Here is a 19,598-nt window from a genome sequence, read left to right on the forward strand (position 1 = left end):
ATTCTATAAAATGTGTGTTAATACGGCTTGTCACATTTTTCTTAATAAATTCTTTAGTGCTTTAAAACGCTTGTAGCATCATTAAAAAATGATTATTTATATAGTTCGTGATATTAATACGAATTGTTTGGAAAATTCGTTTCAATAGATTTTAAGAGTGTCGTGTATTATGAATGTCTTCAACCGAACAAGATCATCAACGTGGTAAAGTACAGTAGGTCATAGAGGTCAAATAAGAGATTGGATACCATTAAATATAGTGAATAAAAGTTTAAGATAGAATACAATAGATGCATCTGTCTTACATTCTATTTGATGCATTTATCTCATTGAAAGCGTCCTGAACATAGTGAAACGATCAAAAGTTGTCTAAACGGTGTTCAATCTCTTACTTGAGGATCTCTAGCTGAACGTGGAGTACCTCAAATAAGAGAACAACAGGGTAATGATTGGTCCGCCAAATTGAGGCAAAAGCGGAAGTTACGTGTCCGTGTGTATCGTCTATGTTTACACTGTTTCGAGAGAGTTTTATCTGTGTGTGTTTATTTCCAATTTTGCCTCATTCACGCGCTGTTGTCCGTACTTTTGCTTGAGATACTCCAGCTAGACAAATCGAAGGTCCATCGCAGCGTCCTAAACTGATCAACGGACTAAGTCTTTCATCATGATAACACCAGATCTCGCGTCGCGATGTCTATCTGTAGGAAACTATTGGACTTCGACTTTGATTCTTCTTTCTCCTTTGTATTCTATCAACCTCATCCCTCTGACTTCTATTTATTTCTCTCTTTGAAAAATTGTCTTCGAGATAAAAATTCGAATCTTTGAAAGCCCTCAAAAAGCGTCTCAATAAATTCTTCGCCAATAAACGAAACCTTCGTTTCAAGGGCATCATATGCAGCTACTTTAGACATGGATCAAGGTCATTGAACGAAACAGCACATATTTACTTTAACAAAGTTACTCTTTGAATAAAATATTGCGTCCTCAACTTACATAGAAGGTTTTAAACTGTTTTAACTTCATATTTCTAGCTTTAGTTTACGGTTTGCGTTTTCAAGTCCGACAATCCGTATCAGCACGTAATTTAATTATAGAACTAAAAAAATGTATTTAAAAACTGTTATAGAAATATTATTGTGACGATCAAAAATAACCATTTTTTTTCTTTTACTGTGTTACTCACGTATAAATGGTCTAAATTTCACATTTATTATTATTTAATATTCTTGAATTTAGCACTTAATCAATATCAAGCGAAATCAATATCAAGCAAATATTGAACAATATCTCACAGGATGATGTATCATGTATCCAAGCATAATTGTTTATATTAGATACACAATACATCATCTTGTTTCACCCTCCAGGGCAATCTATCGACTTTTCGTACTTAGTTTTGGCGTAAATAAAACACAATTTTGTACAGCAGGAAATTTGCGGTATCTTATCAAAGTGTCGTAATAATTTTTTATGTTATAGCAAGCCGTTTTATTTTTTAATAGCATAAAAAAATTTTTTATGTAAAGTAGATGTCTTAAAAAATAATTGTTTAAAAGAGAGAGACCAAGACTATTCTTATTAACAAATTAAAATTTTGTCGAGACATAATAAAAACTATTTTTATTTTAGTTCATTCGCTAACTAAATTATTAGAGAAGATGATATTATAAGTGGCACCCATTTACATTTTATTTGATGACTTTGTTAAAATAATCAATACTTTATATATTGAAACTTAACGATTATATTCATCAAAACATTGTTTAATAGTTTCTAGACTCAAAGTTATAAAATATAATGGTTATACTTGATTTATAAAAATGTAACGATACTGCATGAGTCGAAGGGGAACACGAGTGATAATATGGGCTACCACAAAAATAAATTTAAAAATTACATATTTTTAATGTTTCATGGTTTAGAATTTTCCTGTGTTTAGAAATATTAGAAATATTATTTTAATATTTCTAAACCTTATTTAATATTATACAACAAGGATAAAACGATATCTCTAGTTTCTGAACGTAGCTCTAGCTACGACAATTTATTGAATAATTATTTTGATAAGAAAATTTGAATAGCGCCTAACTTCGATATTACCACTTTTTTATCCACATAAAATGATAAATAGTTGATATACTACTGAATAATTTTGCATAACTTGAAATGTGTATAACCAAATGAAAGATTAAATAACAAAAAAACACTCAAATGTATATACATATATTCATATGATAATACGCTGAAAACAATGAAGAAATATGCATAATAAATGTTAAAATGTAAACCTTGAAGTAGTTTTAAAACGCTCGAAAATAAAAATGTCTTATAAAAATGGCCAACTATTATTATATTAATGCCACTACATAACGGCAAACTACTACAAATATTTTCATAAATAATTACTAGCAATTTGTCGCCTAATAACAGAGCCAATACGAGTGCTTATAATACCTACGCGGCCCATGATACCATCTTCTTCTTAATAAGAAGAGTACTTCTTTTTGGACAATTATTTGCAAGACTTGTAGAAACGTTAGAAAAAATTTCTTTTATGCTACTATTGTACAAAGTAAAACGGCTATATATGCGTATACCCCGAGATTTAATTATTATGGAAATTGGCTGTCTGTACGGTTACAGATTTGCTACGTCATCAGGGCTTCCAATTGTTAGCAAATTTCCTTCTTTCCGTGTATGTTTCAAACACGGAGGTGTATGCACCGTTTAGTATTCCGCAAATTTCCGATGCTGTACGGAATGCTGCGTAATCAACGGAACTGAGAGAAACGCTACCGTTCACGTCGCCGCTTCCATCGCGCGGATTCGCCGCGACGTGCTTGCCGTTGTGCATCGTCGCCACATTCGGAGTGCTCTGCACGTACTCCAGCCGTGCCTGATGGCGCAGCTTCGAGCCCGCGTGCCGGCACATGCGACGAGCGACGCGGTGCGAACACTCGACTATGGGGTGGCCGCCACCGATGTGCAGCCGCAGGCACTTCTCCCGCGTACGCTCCGACATAGAACGCTGGATGATCGTCGACATCGACTCGTCGTACTTCCCTGTTAACAAAACACCCGACTCGTATCGTCTCACTCTCGCGCACAATGCCCCTGGAGATGTCTAAGAAATCTAACAAACTAAATCAAGTCTCGAATGTCCCGTAATCTCAAACACTTAAAGACGAAAGGTAGACGCGTCTCGAATAACAATAGCAGCCAACCTGGCTTGTTGTTTGCTAAAATACAATTTAGATAAGCTCGTAACATATACGACACAATTAAAATCTAAAGACAGCCAACGAATGGTCGTAGCACGATCTTATAACGTTCAATTAGACGTTTTATATAATTTTACATACATTTTTCTAGCTTTTCAAACTGTGTGCTGTTATTTTCGGTCTTGAAAAGCAGTTTTAACAATAAGTTAAGCCAGAATAGTAATATCACAACATTAAATTGATGGCCAACGTAACACCTTTGTGCGCCAACAATGTTTTTTGTATTCCTGATACCAAATTTGCATTCCCAAGCTGTGTTCGCAGAGTATGCTATCATCAACGCTATTGCATCCTTTTATCCTTATTTTACGTCTAATAACTGATAAAGATAGAATGACAGAATAGCGCTAATAACGCGCTCTCCGAACGCAGCCCAGTCTAATTTGTTGTTTGATATTCGACAGTTGTAAGAAGAAAAGAATATTTTATTGTTTTACCGTGTGTCGCACCCAAAAAGCTAAAAGAAAACGGGAACCATATAAATCGAACTGAACTGAATGTAATATTAATGCTAAGTATCTACTATGACAATGATGCTAATAAATCCTTCTCTTCCGCGATATTAGACGAATTCAATCTGGAAAGGCGGATAAACCTGCTCGTCGAGCAATTGAACATGATTGATTGGATCCACAGATAAGAACCAATCATGCTTAATCCTTCCTTTAAGCAGGCCTAATCACTTTACCAGCTCGAACCCTCCCATTGCAAAGTATCAATTTAAAATGTAATATTATTATTTCGATTAAACTTAAAAATTGTGTTTCAAAACTGAAAGTAACAACGCCGCAGTTTGAAAAAGTAGAAAATGTATATAAAACACGAGAAATATTATTGAGCACTAAGTATTCTATTAAGACTGTTTATTAGGCGTCTCTAGATTTTAATTTTGTTTGCCGAACATGGAATAAGTAATACTAATTTAAATAAAAAAGACACATTGCATGAACAAAAAGTGAGCAAATTGCTGGTGGCGATCGTGGCGCAGAGTTTGGTGTCTGTTCTCTATGCCAAAGCTCGGGTTCAAATCCGAACAGAAACATCAAATTTTATTCGATCACCACTTCTCGGAGGGCACTGTGGCAAACCGCCGAGAGTATTGCCCTAAGAATCCCTAATAAGCCATTCGAAATCGCGTTAAACCGTAAGTCCTACATATATATACCTCCTACGGGAAAGAGCACACTACAAATATATGCAGCTTCCCAGTAGATTTGGACAACGGATTAGTAACTTGCGACAACGGATTAGTTCCGCAAAAATTAAATGCTAAATCTCCAAAGAAAGTTCGACGGAGTTTGTGAGCTGTTTCCCCCCTCCTTACTTAATGACCTACATGGGAGATTAGTTAGAGATAATGATGAAACTCTAGCTTTCGCGCGCGCGCAGATTGAAAATTAATGTAAGAATACTTTCAATACTGATAAGCTAAACAATTTTTTTACTCGATTTAGTAAATATCGAGTAGCGCATAAGAGACGCGCTCGCGTCTCACGCCAAGTGAACGCGTAGCGAAGAGAGACCGTGCCTCTTTTACGCGAGTCAGCGTACTGTCTACTAAAGTCTGCATACATTTTAACACTTGTATATGTGTTCTTTCAGCGTTGAAAAAATCGGTACTTTCAAAAGGCACTTCACAACTGAATATATAAAAATATCAATTTCTGTACCTCAAATTTTTATTTATACACAATGAGAGTGTAAAAAGTATTTGTATAGAGGATATTTTTTAAAACTTTTTTTTTTAAACATTAATTAACAATTTAACAATATGCGCCCAATTTATTATGTTCGATATTAATAAATCACTAATTAATGTTTGCTTTCTATAACAATACGGTTTCGAAAAATATCTCTCTGTAAAACAATACAAAAAAACAATTTACACTCTCTGTACCGTGTGCCGTGCTAATTGCCAATCGTAAGAAAGAACTCGAGAGCACTCTTACCGCCGTGCCGGTGATTCGGCACGTATTGCAACGAAAACGGCATGACGTGTTCAATGTAGCTCTGCTCGTGGAGCTCGCCGAAGGAGACGTTCTTGGTCGGCGGTGGCGTCGACAGCTTCGCCCTGCGCTCCTCCTTGCTCCTCCTCCTCACGCGGCACACGTGCCTGGCGATCTCGGTCTCCTCCAAGATCACGGAGTCGCCCTCCTCAACGACCGGCGGCACGAAAGCACCGTAGCGCGTGGTCACGGCGCCGGCGTCGCTCGGTAGCGGCTCCGGGCTCCTGTAACGCTTCGACAACATCTCGCCACCGTCCCTGGCAGCCTCGTCGGGCATGCTCTTGCGCCGCGACGCGTCCACGCCGCATGTATGCTTCGTATGCGACATCGTCGTCGTTGTTAGCGCCGTTGACGTCGTTGTTATTAACGATAGCGACGGCGGCGTCGCGTCGAACGCCACCCGGTCTTCAGCGCCCGGGGAGGAGCTCTCTTCGATTGCCTGGCTCGTCATAGCCATTCTTTCGTTGTCGATGATGATTGACGTGGCCTTCGAAAGAGATGACCTCTTCCTAAAACAATCACCACGCGACTACTCTGAGAATGGACGGCGAGCCGAGTACACCGGAAACTTCTAGAATGTAGTCAACGGGGTAGATGGATTATATTTAAATATAACTGATATCACACGAAATATTTAAACCTTTAGCTCTTTGTTTTCTAATTAAAGAAAAATTTAAAGACAGATAAATTTTAATTTTAATTTTAATTTTAATTTTAATTATATGTGCATGATTTTAATGGCATAGAGATGACTGAGATCACGGATTATATTTCTGCATTTTTGTTAAATTTCTATTTTATGTATCATTTTGTGGAATCATCACCCAGTAAACACCGAATATAACATTAATGTAATGTTATATAACATAGATATAACACATCTATATTTTGTATGTCATTACATGTGTTATATTTGTGTTTGCTGGGCATTGAATGGTTAATAAAAATTAACTTTCCATCAAAGGAATACATTTTTGTTAAGTTTTTGTTTTATGTATTGTCTTGTGCAATTATCACCCAGTAAACACCAAATATAACATTAATGTAATGCTATATAACATAGATATAACACATCTATATTTTATTTGGCATTACATCTATTATATTCGGTGCTGGGCATTGAACGGTTAATCAAAGTTAACTTTTTATCAAAGAAATTAATTTTTTTTTATTAATTTATTTATATTCAATTCTCAACTTAACAACATTCCATTAAAGGGTTTAGATTTAAAGACGAAGCTTAATAACGTGTCTACGTACTTTGCTACTTGATCTACGTTGACGTAATCACCCTCTGGCTGCGAAACGGTAGACGAGTTCAAGCTACACATGGACATTGAAACATCGGTCGTCTCTGTAGTTATCGACGGTCCTGTCAAAAAAATAAACCGAAATTAATACGATGATTTAATATTATCCACTTTTCTGCATACATTAAACCGGCGCGACACAAAGTTCGTAATTTGTCCATTAACTCTCTCGCTTCAAATGAAATTTGTAACCCGGAATATTATTAAAAAAAAACGTTTTGGAAAAAATTATCTTCCACATGAGAACAATTTATTAAAGCTAATATACATTTTAATTAATAATAACGTTACTTTGAAACTGTGCAATTCTGTTTTTAATTTTTTTTGATAAACGTGGCAATCTCTTGTAATAAAAAGTTAAATGGAATGCTTACCTTCCCTTTTAACGGTCTCTTCCGGCTTCGGGACCGGCAACGTGTCGACCGTTTCTTGCGTTTCAATCTCTATCTCCTCGCCCATTCTCCTTAAAAATCCCTGAAGTAATATGCAAAATAATAAAATAAATTCCCTCGGCCGCGCCACGCACGCTCAATATGAATGCAACATTTCTGAATTAAGCGCAATATTGCTTGGACGTGCGAGCATACTGAGAGCTCGTCGGAATAATTTCATATTGTTATCCATTCGCAGAGAACAAACTGCGCGATGCAATGACGTCGCGATTATTAAGAATGGATGGTGCGTTGTTCACTTTTCCGTTAATCGAAGACCGCCATCGACCTCGCTCAAATTAGTCCAGCGCACGAACAAATGTTTTATTAAATAGCACACATTTTGCCAAGGAAACGTTTCAGCGAAATTATTATGGTTATTAGACCGAGATAAACGCAAATAACACACTGTGCGACACGAATTTTAAACTACAAACAAGATGATTCTTATGGATGCTCAGTTGCCGAAAACAAAGCCGCTAATAAAATTGCTCTATCACGTTACATTTTAGAGAAAATTGGATACAAGATACTGAAAATAGCATGTTTTGGTAAAATAGCACATTTGAGTTAAAATAGCTAAAAAGAGGAACGTAATATAACAATTTTATTTACGGATTCGTTTTCAGAGATTAAAAATTTATAACTCATCTGTATTAATAATTTTATACAAAAATTTTAAATTATGAATTGAAAGAAAAAAGGACGGCAGCAATTTAAATAATCACTTGCATGTATCAATTTTTTTTTATTATGAATCTATTGTCAAAATTGTCAAATATAATATGTATAAACAATGATTGTTTAAACAAATAAGAAAACAGAAAAATAATGCAATGCAGTATGTATTTTTTTTAGAATTTAAATAATGCTATTAGTTTTTATTAAACTCAAACTTTTCATATTTTATTTAAATAACCACTGTTCAGACAATCTACATTTAATAATATTGGCTATACGTTCATAATCGGTGACCTCAAAAATCGTTACGTGCAGATGAATGTTTAAATTCTATAAGCGTATCATTACCGTTCTTTCTTCTAATCTATTCTATAAATATTTTTAATTTTTAATTTGTGCAAGGCACTTAATACAATAAATCATTTTTATAGATTTTTGATTGCTGAAGACAAATTCGTAAATGAGATTACTTTTTTATGTCATATTTTTAAGTTATTTTATCTCAAAAATTTTTGACAATTTTAAATTAAATTTCTTCAAAAATGTGACGTGATACGGTAATGTCGTTTGCGGGTTCGTTTTCAGTGATAAAAAATCTATAAGAATTATCTTGTCTGGTTGGTGGTCTAAAAAAAGAAGTTTAAATTTGTCACACAGTGTAATTATTATATTAAATATATTGTATAATATATCGATATATGTACACTGAGAAAAAGTCGTTAATTTGATTAAATATTTCAACTCGATTAAATTTTTTCAATTCAAGTATTTATGTATTTGATTTAAATACATAAAATACTTGAATTTCACAGATTAAACATTTATATATTTAACTTAAATACTCTTGAACTGAAGAAATTCAATCAAGTTAAAAAATTTAGTCGAGTCAACAACTTTTTTCTCAGTGTATAACATATGTTCTGCTTTTTTTCTCATTAAAGCTTAATTTTTAATGTTGAACATGAAAAAGAAATGACTCCAGATTTGTCGCGGAGTCCGAAAGAACAAAAGTGGTTCAGCAACAAACTGCGTAAAGTAGCCGTCCGTCTTGTAACAAGTTCGTAACTCCGGCGTAGTAATGCTTGCTGTAATGCCGTTTGAAAGTTTGATGGACGGAGAAGCTTACCTGAAGCTCGGAATCCTTTTGCAACAATTGCTTCCGGAATTTTTTATTTGTCAACTTCGCCTCCTTCAAACGCTCATCGAGCTCGCTGACAGTTGAGTCCCTTCGTATTTTTAACATCGGCCTCAGAGTCGCCCTGGTCCGCTTATTTATCGCCCCTTGTGGATTTCTGCGTAACTCTATTACCTGAAAATCCCAACAGACTTACTTGGCTTTGCCGCTCTCACCACCAAGGATAGGACGGACAGAAATATTTATTATTGTTCTAGGACAAGTCCTTTAAAAACATGCGTATAAAGAAAGCATGAGCTGTGTTCGAAACATTAACTGAAGCAGCTGTGTCCATAAAATTAACATAAAATAACAAAAGAAAAGAAAATAGATAAATACTATGAAATGTAGATAGGAAACAACATAAATATAAGGTGTATCCCTCTATTTATGATGGGATTACATTCCGAGACTTTGATCATGAATCGAATTGATTGTAAGTCGAACAGCATTTACGCGTATATATCATAAATAAAACATTACTTATTTGAAAATAATTATTTTATTACTAACAACGATATATGTATAGACTTTTATTTAAGAAATGTGATAAAACAAATTTTTTTATAACATTTGTTATTATAAAATTAATGTTTAGCTTAAACACAGATTAACTTCAACAAGTAATTAGTAGACAATGTTACATATTTTTTTTAAATATAAGCCTTAATATAATATTTAATATTATAAAATTAATATTTAACATATAAATTCAAATAAGAAGGCCTATTCGGTCATAACTAGATCTTAGTGCTTTATATATACGTGTGATTTTATATACTTTCTCAGACTCAACCAAACTGCGCGCCGTTACTTTCGGTTATATAACCCAGTTATGATCGAATAAGAGTTAGTAATATCACTTTTATTAAATTAAAATTAATTTAATAATACTTGATGCTTACTAGCATCTATTAACCCTTTTCCCCTCTGAAAAAACTGTAAAGAATTTAATATTTAAATTAATATTTAATTTAAATGTTTGAATTAACGAATGCTTAATCAATTTTGTCATAATCTCTTAATTTGTTTTAATCAATAGCAATACCGGTGATAAGTACCAAACATTCATAAATCGAGGGATAATTGCACTCTTTCGCTAATAACATAAATTAAAAAAATAAATAAATAAAGACACCACGAATGTGATTGAGAAGTCTCCCAGCAAATACAAATGAGATTGCTAACGTATGCAATACCTAAATGTAATTTTACATCTATGTTACATAACAGTTACATTCGTGGTTTGCTGAGCTTTCTTTAAATAAATACAGAGTGCGTTTGGTTTCACGCACAATGCATGCATCGAACAACATGCATCATTTATGCTTGTTGTTCAACTAATGTTGAACAAGGATATATGATGCATATTACGCATCATGCATAAATGCGGAACGACCTATAAAATACCGAGCAGACTCCGAAAGAAAGAGCTCTAGAGAGATTTCGCGCTGTAATAAAAAGATTACCGAACTCGCAACAAATAGGCAGTGTCAAATAAATCAATAGTATCATGCTTAAATGAACGAGAACTTTTGTAAGAGTTTAGCAATTTAAAATTAAAACCGCTTCCAACAAAGTTTCAATTCGAGATATGCTAAACAGAGAGTATTTAATTAAGCAATTCTCCACGGTTGGAGGTCAACCAATTTAAAATGCGAAACGACGAGTGAAAGACACACAAACGTACCTTAGGAATAAAAACCAGACAAAGAGTGGCTGTACTACAAAATATAATGAACACCGCCAACATTATGAACATGGCGTCCTGTTTGTCAGTCAGCACGAAGCTTATAGCCGCACCGGTGACGCACATTATAACAACGTTGTACACGCTCATTCCCACGTATTTACTGTCATTTAATGCCGGTATACTAACGTGCCGCGTTTCCCATGCCAGAAAGGCACCGAATATCTGAAAGCCGGTCGGGTGAGTGCCTATCGTATGCCATTTTATCCGCTGAGACGCTTAGCGATTCAGCTTTAACTTACCATTAAAAGGCCTTTGTATGCATATATGCAAAACAGATAAATATTCATTTGATTGCTCTGACAATACTCGTTTTCCGGGATGATTATTATATCCTCGCTGGAAGGGTGATGCTGCAATCGAGAGGCAACTCGCGTATAAACGGACGTTACTGCGAGTTCACTTCGCGAATTATGACAGAAGATAGAGACAGGAATGTCGAAATTTGTAAGCGTATATTTTTATTGACATCGGGGACCCGGAGCGGAACCAATAACTGTTCCACAACCCTTTCTTTAGTCGAACCAAAACCGTAAACCGTACAAAAAGATTCCGCAATGAGAATATAATTCTACAAAGTGCATAACACCTGATAAAATTATTTTTGATTATAAAAGCGTCAATATTTAACCTGGAATAATTAATTTATTTCAATTTATCATTATTATTATTGTTGTTGTTTTATGAATCCGCGTATTATTCCCTTTATACGATTATAAGATTTAACGCGGGCTTTTCATTACAAGCCCGAACGGAGATCATTTTCCACCAAGAGACACATATGCAATATAATGAATCATTTCATCCTTATTTAATATTGACAAACAAGGGTAAAATAATTCACTTTGTGATGTTGTATCAACTGTATCTTTTGCTTGAAAACACCTGCAGCATCCATTACGAAATTACATATTTGAATATTAATCCGAAAGAATTGGAACATCAATATTAATTCCGTAGCATAACAAAAATGGAAGAAAATGAATGTTCGCACGCAAGTTTTAATTCTGGTAATAGAGAAGCATTATAAAGTATTTTAAAAAAATGTAAAATATAAAAGCATTAATATTTTTCGTATATTTTTATTCGGTTTTTTTTCTACCTTTAATATATATACAAAAATAGAGTAAAAAGCAATATGAAAATATTTGAAAAATACTAGCAAAAATACAATGTTATTCTATATTTTTGCTATCACATTTAATCTCAATCATATAATTTTTATTTTTTTTCTCTCTTTTGTCTACAAAACAGAAATATAAAGGAGCATATAAAAGAATACATAGTTAGTAAAACAATGTAAGATGTAAAAAATAATTGCCGAAGGACTGATCAACCGAAAAAACAATCTAGACAGTTCCAGTGCTCTTTATTAACTAAGAAAACGAAACAGTCATTCTATTTTTTTAATTAAAACGTAACCGTAACTGAACCAAAATATTGTTCCGGGTCCCCGATTGGCATTAATATTAATTAATATATACTTTTGCATATTTTTGTACTCACGTAGGGCTCCATTTGTTTAATCGCCCGATAAAACGGATCGGCCACTTGCCACGTCGTCATGATCGTAAGATCGACAGCCAATAGTATCCCGACTACCATGAACAATTGGTAGTCCTTTATCACCTGTATCACGGGTTCATTAACGTCGAGCACGAAAGTACGCGTTCTCGCTACGCGATCGTTAACGAGTTTTACCTTCTTATTGAGCTTCACGTCGGTGAATATGGAATGTACACGCCACGTTTTCGAGAACATGGAGCCGAAGGCCAAGGAAAAACCAGCCATCAATAACCACGCTCGGGCCGTACAGATATACGGGAACGCCGCCACGCTCGATAATTGCGAGTCTAGTCCGAGGAAGATAACGCTGCTGTAGGTCAGCATACAACCGATGATGATGAGGTTGTTCAGGTGGGGCGATGACATTTTGATGTATCTGCAATATCGAGTTTTGCGTGTGAGTTGCCGCGCGCGCGCTGGCCCCTTGGGGGCTGGGAAAATAATCCGGGAACCAAATGGAGGAACCGTGTTACGCGCGCATGTTCTGTAATTGTTATATATTACGGCGGAGCCGTCACCTTTGATTTCTGTATCTGATATTGATGGCGAGAAAAATGGATGCCAAGACGATACCGACACTAGCGGCCGAGGCTAGCACCGCGTACAGCGTGATGTCTACTGTTGCTTGCTCAATAATGCGAACCGTCCTGTCTTTCGGCGGTGATTTGCCCTTCCACAGCGGGATTTCTTGTCTAGTCAGATCCAGAACTCCAGTTATGCTGTCGTACTCGCCCACGTTTACCTCGCGACCGTCTAAAAGGATGAGCCCACGTTCAATCGAGAAGGGTGAAATAAAATTCCCATTTCGACATTAAACATTAATAGACGTAAAAATTAATTCAGTGCCTTTGCATTGAACCAGTTGCAAATCTATTTTAAATTTAAATACTTTCTCACCATTTTGAGATTTTGAAGTATTCGCGTTTCAATTAAAATTTATACAGCGCCATACAACTTGGCAAAACGGATGACATAATCTCACAAAACACGATGGTTTTCGACAAGCGTCATTGTGTTAGACATTGTATTCTTTTCCCGTTTTAATTTAAAAAAAATGCGGCTAAAGCTGCAGAAATATATGATTGCGCGAAAGTGCAGTGACACATAAAACATGCAAGAAATAGTATCGGAGATTTCAGAGTGGTGGTCTCGATCTTTGCGATTGAGAACTTCCCGGTTAATCAAAAAAACTCGAAGACGAAGAAAACTTGAGCGGTTGCTGAGTGAGAATTCCGCTCAAACTCACGAGGAAACTCGCTTTACAACTTGAAGTGACCTAGAAAACGATTTCCTTTCGTTTGAATAAACTAGAAAGAACCAAAAGCTAGGCCGATGGGTTCCACATCCAGCTCGGTTCGGGTAACAAAAAACAACGATGAGACAGCTATGTCCTTGTTGACGAGATTCTAACAGAAGAATTTTTTTGCACAAAATCGTAACGGGCGATGAAAAATGGGTGCCATACGTCAACCCTGAACGAAGAAAAACGCGAGTTGATCCTGGTCAATCGTCAGGCATCAATTACAAAATCAAATATTCTTGTAAAGTGTATTTGGTGTATAAAGAGAGTAATGTACTACGAACTGCTAGATGCCTGGTCACATTATCAATTCAGAACATTACCAGCGGCAACTTAACCATCTCAGTAACAAATTTGAAAGAAAAAGATTATTTACTGGACACGGAAATCATTTTGCAGCACGATAATATCGGCCACGTGTCGCAGACGAAAGAGACGAAGAACGTCATTTATTCATAGGGTTAGAATGTTCTCTCTCTCTTATTCACTAGCTCCATTGAATTATCACTTGTCCCGATCGCTCCAATATCATTTCACTGATACGTATCTTGAAACATTAGAAGAGAAACATCGATGACTTCATTATATCAAAACTTCCATCTTTTTTCCGAGAAGAGAATTTTATTGGTCATAATTATGCAAGAAACGTTCAACCCAAATAAAGTTTGTTTCGAGAAAAATAATATTTGATGTTATTAAAAAAAATGTAAATACAAACGTTTATTAATTTTAGGAAAGTCGCCCATTATAAAATACCTTTTTTTAAAGGATTATAATTTATTTAATAATTTATAATTTATTATACCATTAACTCCTATTTTTATATCGCAATTATAGTAAATATATTTAAGTTTCATCGTCAAAAGTCAGCAACCGATAATAATTATACTTTGTTGTATATAAAATTTTTTATCAAGATTGTCGATTTTGCTAATTCAAAAAAAAGTTTCCTAATATGAGACACAAAAGTTTTTTTTATATTAGATGGATTTTATCGACTTGGACTTACTAGGTTCAAATTAGGCTCCAGACTCAAAATCTAGTTGACCAATCAAATGGCTCTTTTGATACTCAAAAACATTTATGCGTAACATTTTTCTCCAAAATCTATTCTCTTCGAGATATTTTAAAGTCCTAGTGCTAATGCTGAAAGCCATAGCTTTCAAGCCTCATAATTCGAAAGTCCTCAATGAACAATTTTATTATAGCATTTTGGAAAGCTCTCGAAGTCAGACTATGCAATAATAAATGGGAATTTTGGAGTGTCTCATATTATGAGTTTCAGATCAGACCAAATCTAATATTTATAATTAGGCAAATCATCACATCCCGTATTTTTCTATTAATACGTCTTTACTCTATTACTGCATGGAGAATTTATTATCAAATATTTGTTTATTTTATAATAAACGAGGTTTGAAAACTCATCTCAATAAATCTTGATAACATCCAATTTCAAAAATATTGGTTTTAACAACTGCACGCATGATCTAACAATAAATTTTCTACTAAACAGATTTCACCCCAAGGTAATAAGGTTATGATGGTACCAACCACAAGCGTTTATTAATGTAACAGAAACCTCGTTGCCTCATATTAGGAACCTATCCCATAATAGACGACTTTATCCTATTAGGCTTAGATCTTTCTTGTTTCATGTAGAAAAATGCACGGACTATCCACTGATTACAATAATTTAAAAATTATAATTTTGTGGGATGGACGTTTATTTTCCAGCAAAACTACGGCCAGTTGCCTGAAAGATGGAACAAAGCCATTGAAAGTAATGAGCAATAGTCCGAGAATTGAAAGGTATTTTTTTACAAATATGAATAACGATAAATTTATTTTAAAAAGACACCAAATTAATTTCTACACTTAATATTTCGGTGTGATCGTTTTTTTAACATCCGTATCTGTAATACCTATTATTATTAAATCAGATTTGGTCACGAGAAATATACGCACCGATCCGTAAATTACAATACCGATATAAAATAGTCGGCTACCAATATCGAACGAAAAACGATACCTGATTGAAACTGTCGCAAATATATTTTATCTGCGGTGCAATTAAAAATAATTCTTTTGTTAAAGTTGCGAGGCGCGCTTTCCACGCGACATATTCTATATTTTAATTCTTTTATTAATTGCTGTACTATAGTCAGCGCTCTGAAATTTATTTTGAAATAGGTACTCTGATTCATGTGTTTAATTTCAAATATATAATTCTCCTCCCCCCCCTCTCTCTCTCTCTCTCTCTCTCTCGTGCCAATATGAAGAAGTAACTTACCTAGGAATTGTTTGAGAAGTATGTACGCTTTCCTCTCGTTGTCGTAAAAGCGGACCGGCCCCTGCAAAATTTTATACTTCTCACATTCACGTCGCGTTATTATACAGGACGGTCACCACAGGCGATCGGGATCGCGGGTGAATCGGATTTTAAAATAAAAGCCCGCTCACCGATTCAACTCGCTATCAACTCATGCCAATTTGCCCCGCTAACTCGCCCGGCGGTTTGTCATGTTTTTGATTTCGTTTTAATTTCAATTCGGTTCACCGCCGATCGGTCCCATTCTCCCGTTCTGTTATTGCTACCGTACATACACGTATGCATCCCTTTTTGTTGAAACACGCTCAACCGTGGCGTAGCAAAGCACCGCGTTCATGGGCGGGTATATGTTACGAATGAAAGAAAGGGAGGACAAAGAAAAAAAAAAGATAAAAAGAAACGAAGGAAAAGGAAAAAAGGCAACTCATTAAGTTCGCCGGTGACCGCTCGCGTGGTTAGGCGCGTGTGGAGAGAAGCCTGCGCTTGAAGACACTCGGGGTCGGGCAAAAAGACGGTCAAGTGTAACACGCGCGCGCCCGGTACGAATGTTGATTACTGAAGAACGCCGCCGCATCTCTCTCTCTCTCTCTCTCTCTCTCTCTCTCTCTCTCTCTCTCTCTCTCTCTCTCTCTCTCTCTCTCTCTCTCTCTCTCTCTCTCTCTCTCTCTCTCTCTCTCTCTCTCTCTCTCTCTCTCTCTCTCTCTCTCTCTCTCTCTCTCTCTCTCTCTCTCTCTCTCTCTCTCTCTCTCTCTCTCTCTCTCTCTCTCTGGTCACGACAGGCGCAAAGTTACCGGGCAGCTTCGCCGTCGTCGCCGTGCCCACAAGCTCGGCGATCGAAAGCGAGGGGTTGTCACTCGTCTAATGAGACTCCGCTCTCCAATCCTTGCCTCTTTCTTTATAAAACGTCTTCTTTTCCTTTATTCTCCGTCGTCTTTTTAAGCGGGAGTCCCACCCGGTTTTACAATACCCGGGGGGGCAGTCTCACGGCAACAATGGGATCTCTCAATGCCCTCGACACAAATAACAACTTGGCGAATGGAGCTAAGTGATGCGAATCAATCGAGCGCGGAAAGAGAAATATTTTGCTTTAAGCTACGGAAATTATCGTTAGAGGGACTAAAGCGAAAGGTGATAATCCCAGCGAGAAGTTCTCTTTCCCCGACGAAATAAAAATATATATATATACGTCGGTCCTGGCATAAAACGTCTCGGGAATTTACTGTAAAAATATACGACCGTAGCCTCTGTTCTAATCGGAAACGATCGCGTGGCTGCGAGAAATAAAAATCTCATTACTCTCATCCGAAATTTCCATCGTAAACTAAATTTAATATACAATATTTTGAAAGAAATGAAACATATAAAATAGGAGAGTATAAAAAAAGGACCTCTTTAGAAACGAGGAAAACTATTTGCGCCAAGTAAATACGTAAAAAAGTATCGACTCTGTATCTTGAAAACCGTTCTAAAAATATGTATTAAAACTGTTCAAAAACAAATATTAGATCGTACAATGTTTGCCGGTGTTTGATTATAAAACATCAAAATATCGATCGTGCATCCTAGAAGTATTTGGCACACAAATTTTATATATAGAATTCTCTAAAATGTATGCAATAAAAATTTAACACGTTCATTATCTTTTCATGCAGAATTTTAAGTTTCGTAAAATGGACTTTAAGTGAACTAAACTGCAGAAAATTGGGATGTAACGCCGCGTTACTGTTATTGTCATTTTTTTGATAACAATCGTTTCTTTATGTCTCTAAAGATAATGGTAACGTCGTTACATTTTTACAGTAGCAATAATGAATTCAGTCGTTGCTTTTATCGTTACTTTAGTTCCCTATTATCTTAAATTTACCTATTCAATAGATTCGCGCATCTCTTTCTGCGCAAATATATACAGTAATCGACGTGCCAGATCAAAGGTTCCACACGATATAAACGAAATTAATAAGTTTTATTTGTTTTTAATATTTAAAGTAATATATTTTAAATATCGAAAAATATTTTTCTACTTTATATCGTATTAAGCTGTATTCCGATAGTTATTGCACGTACGTAGCGTAAACTATAGATTTTCAGTTCTAGCAATAAATACCGGAATGCATTTTTAATAAAGATATTAATGTGTTTAAAAACGGTAAAAATTTTTTGATAAAATTGCCGTTAGTGAATTACAATCTAAATTTCTATCAAGAAAATGGTATCAACACAAAGAAATTAAATAAATGAAAGAGATTAATTAAATAGAAAAAAAAACAATTGGTTCAATTTAATTTAAAAGAAAGCTCGCAACAGAGACCAGTTCAGAGTTGCAAATATTAATAACGATCATTATATTTAAGCATTTAACATTATAAAATAATTATTAAATGATGCAATTTTAAAATCTAATATCTTGCTTTTTAGTATTACAAAGAAGTAACGAATAACGGTAACGAGTTTTACCGGTACTTTTTACGAAAAGTGATGGTAACATAGTAAAACGAGTTACTATTTTTAGAAATAACGTTCTCAACTCTGCTAAAATGACCAAAGGGAGCATAGTGAAGCAAAAACTTGACGTATCCGGGTCGCATTTTGTCAAATACATTTCCACAAACGTATTTAGAGAAGTAAATATGTTATATTTAAAGTATAAAAGAATTTATGCTTTAGTAACAATTCACAAACCTCGAGTCTAAAATATATTACTCGGAATGTCAATTGATGTAGAAGAATTAAACTGCATACTTGCGGTACATTTTGCCTGTACTTTAAACTGAAAAAGTTTGATATTACGAAAGATATTACCAAAAATAAAACTTGTACGGAACATTAAAAGGTCTTGATCTCGTAGTTAGAGTATCTAACTTCTTAGATACCCTTAAAGGGTATCTAACTTCTTAGATATCCTTTAAAAACTCGTTAACGACCGATGGCGTCGACGAAAAGTACCGTGGAATAGTAATTTTTTTCGAAGAGAATTACACTTGGTGCGACGCTTTTCTCCCCGAGAACTCTCTGTTTATCAATAACAAGAGAAACAAAACGTTAGGTAAATCCGTGGATTAAAGTCGCAATATCCTTTTAAAGGCTGTTTAAAACGGTTTATTAGCGATAAAATAGGAACGGAAAAATGTCGTCTAAACCTCGCTTATCCAAGATAATCTGCCGGGAAAACTACCGCGGCTCTACTGCTACAGCACGTTACACGGCACATCCTATAACGCCGTTCTGTTTTTAGCACTAAGGGTTTTATGTCGAATGACATTATCCGGTTTGTGTTCGGTGCGCGCGGAGTAGAAGAGGGTTGGAGGACGGGGGAGGGGGAGAGGAAGGCGTCGTTGCGGCGCGAAATTGCGAGGCGGGCCGAGCTTACCGTGACACCGTCGAAGCTTGTATTCCTGAGGGCATCGAGGAAGAGCTTCTCCCACAATACGTCCCTGTACCGAAAGTCGGATATAGTCTGGTTACGATGGAAGTGTCGTATCCTGCGCGCGACGTGTTTCACAGCCAGCGCGACCGTCCAGATACCGTCGTACGTGTACCCGTGAAACCTGGAGTACTCGGCGCCCCTTCTCGAGTCGTACTCCTCCTTATATTGGTCCGGGGTCTAGGGGGTGAGAACGTCATCAAATTGAATGAGCGAATCGACGCAACAGGCGCGTGTGCCCTCTCGCGTGTGACGACGAGTCTCAAAGAGTCTCGGTCGTGTATACGTGTGCGCCGCGCCGTTTCCGTTTGAAACCGCACTCTCGATCGCTCCGAGGCGCGAT

The 19,598-nt window shown here is 35.9% G+C and overlaps 1 protein-coding gene across 6 annotated transcripts in view; it reads right to left on the reverse strand.

Moving 5' to 3' along the window:
- The window catches only part of LOC105198865 (gamma-aminobutyric acid type B receptor subunit 2), a 62,118-nt gene that overhangs the window by 7,115 nt on the left and 35,405 nt on the right, over positions 1-19,598 (reverse strand). For 5 of the 6 annotated variants that reach the window (XM_039457975.1, XM_026138690.2, XM_039457972.1 and 2 more), the window contains 12 exons: positions 19,202-19,435; positions 15,796-15,856; positions 12,721-12,955; positions 12,338-12,578; positions 12,143-12,265; positions 10,879-10,989; positions 10,577-10,801; positions 8,839-9,021; positions 6,975-7,074; positions 6,551-6,662; positions 5,234-5,799; positions 2,800-3,066 (listed from right to left, as the gene is read on the reverse strand). In XM_039457975.1, coding sequence (XP_039313909.1) covers positions 2,800-3,066; positions 5,234-5,799; positions 6,551-6,662; positions 6,975-7,074; positions 8,839-9,021; positions 10,577-10,801; positions 10,879-10,989; positions 12,143-12,265; positions 12,338-12,578; positions 12,721-12,955; positions 15,796-15,856; positions 19,202-19,435 — 2,458 coding nt within the window. The remainder of the gene's footprint in view (positions 1-2,799; positions 3,067-5,233; positions 5,800-6,550; positions 6,663-6,974; positions 7,075-8,838; positions 9,022-10,576; positions 10,802-10,878; positions 10,990-12,142; positions 12,266-12,337; positions 12,579-12,720; positions 12,956-15,795; positions 15,857-19,201; positions 19,436-19,598) is intronic. The other variant, XM_039457976.1, reaches the window with a different exon arrangement.

Source organism: Solenopsis invicta, chromosome 15 (assembly GCF_016802725.1).
Source record: "Solenopsis invicta isolate M01_SB chromosome 15, UNIL_Sinv_3.0, whole genome shotgun sequence".
Taxonomy (NCBI): Eukaryota; Metazoa; Arthropoda; class Insecta; order Hymenoptera; family Formicidae; genus Solenopsis; species Solenopsis invicta.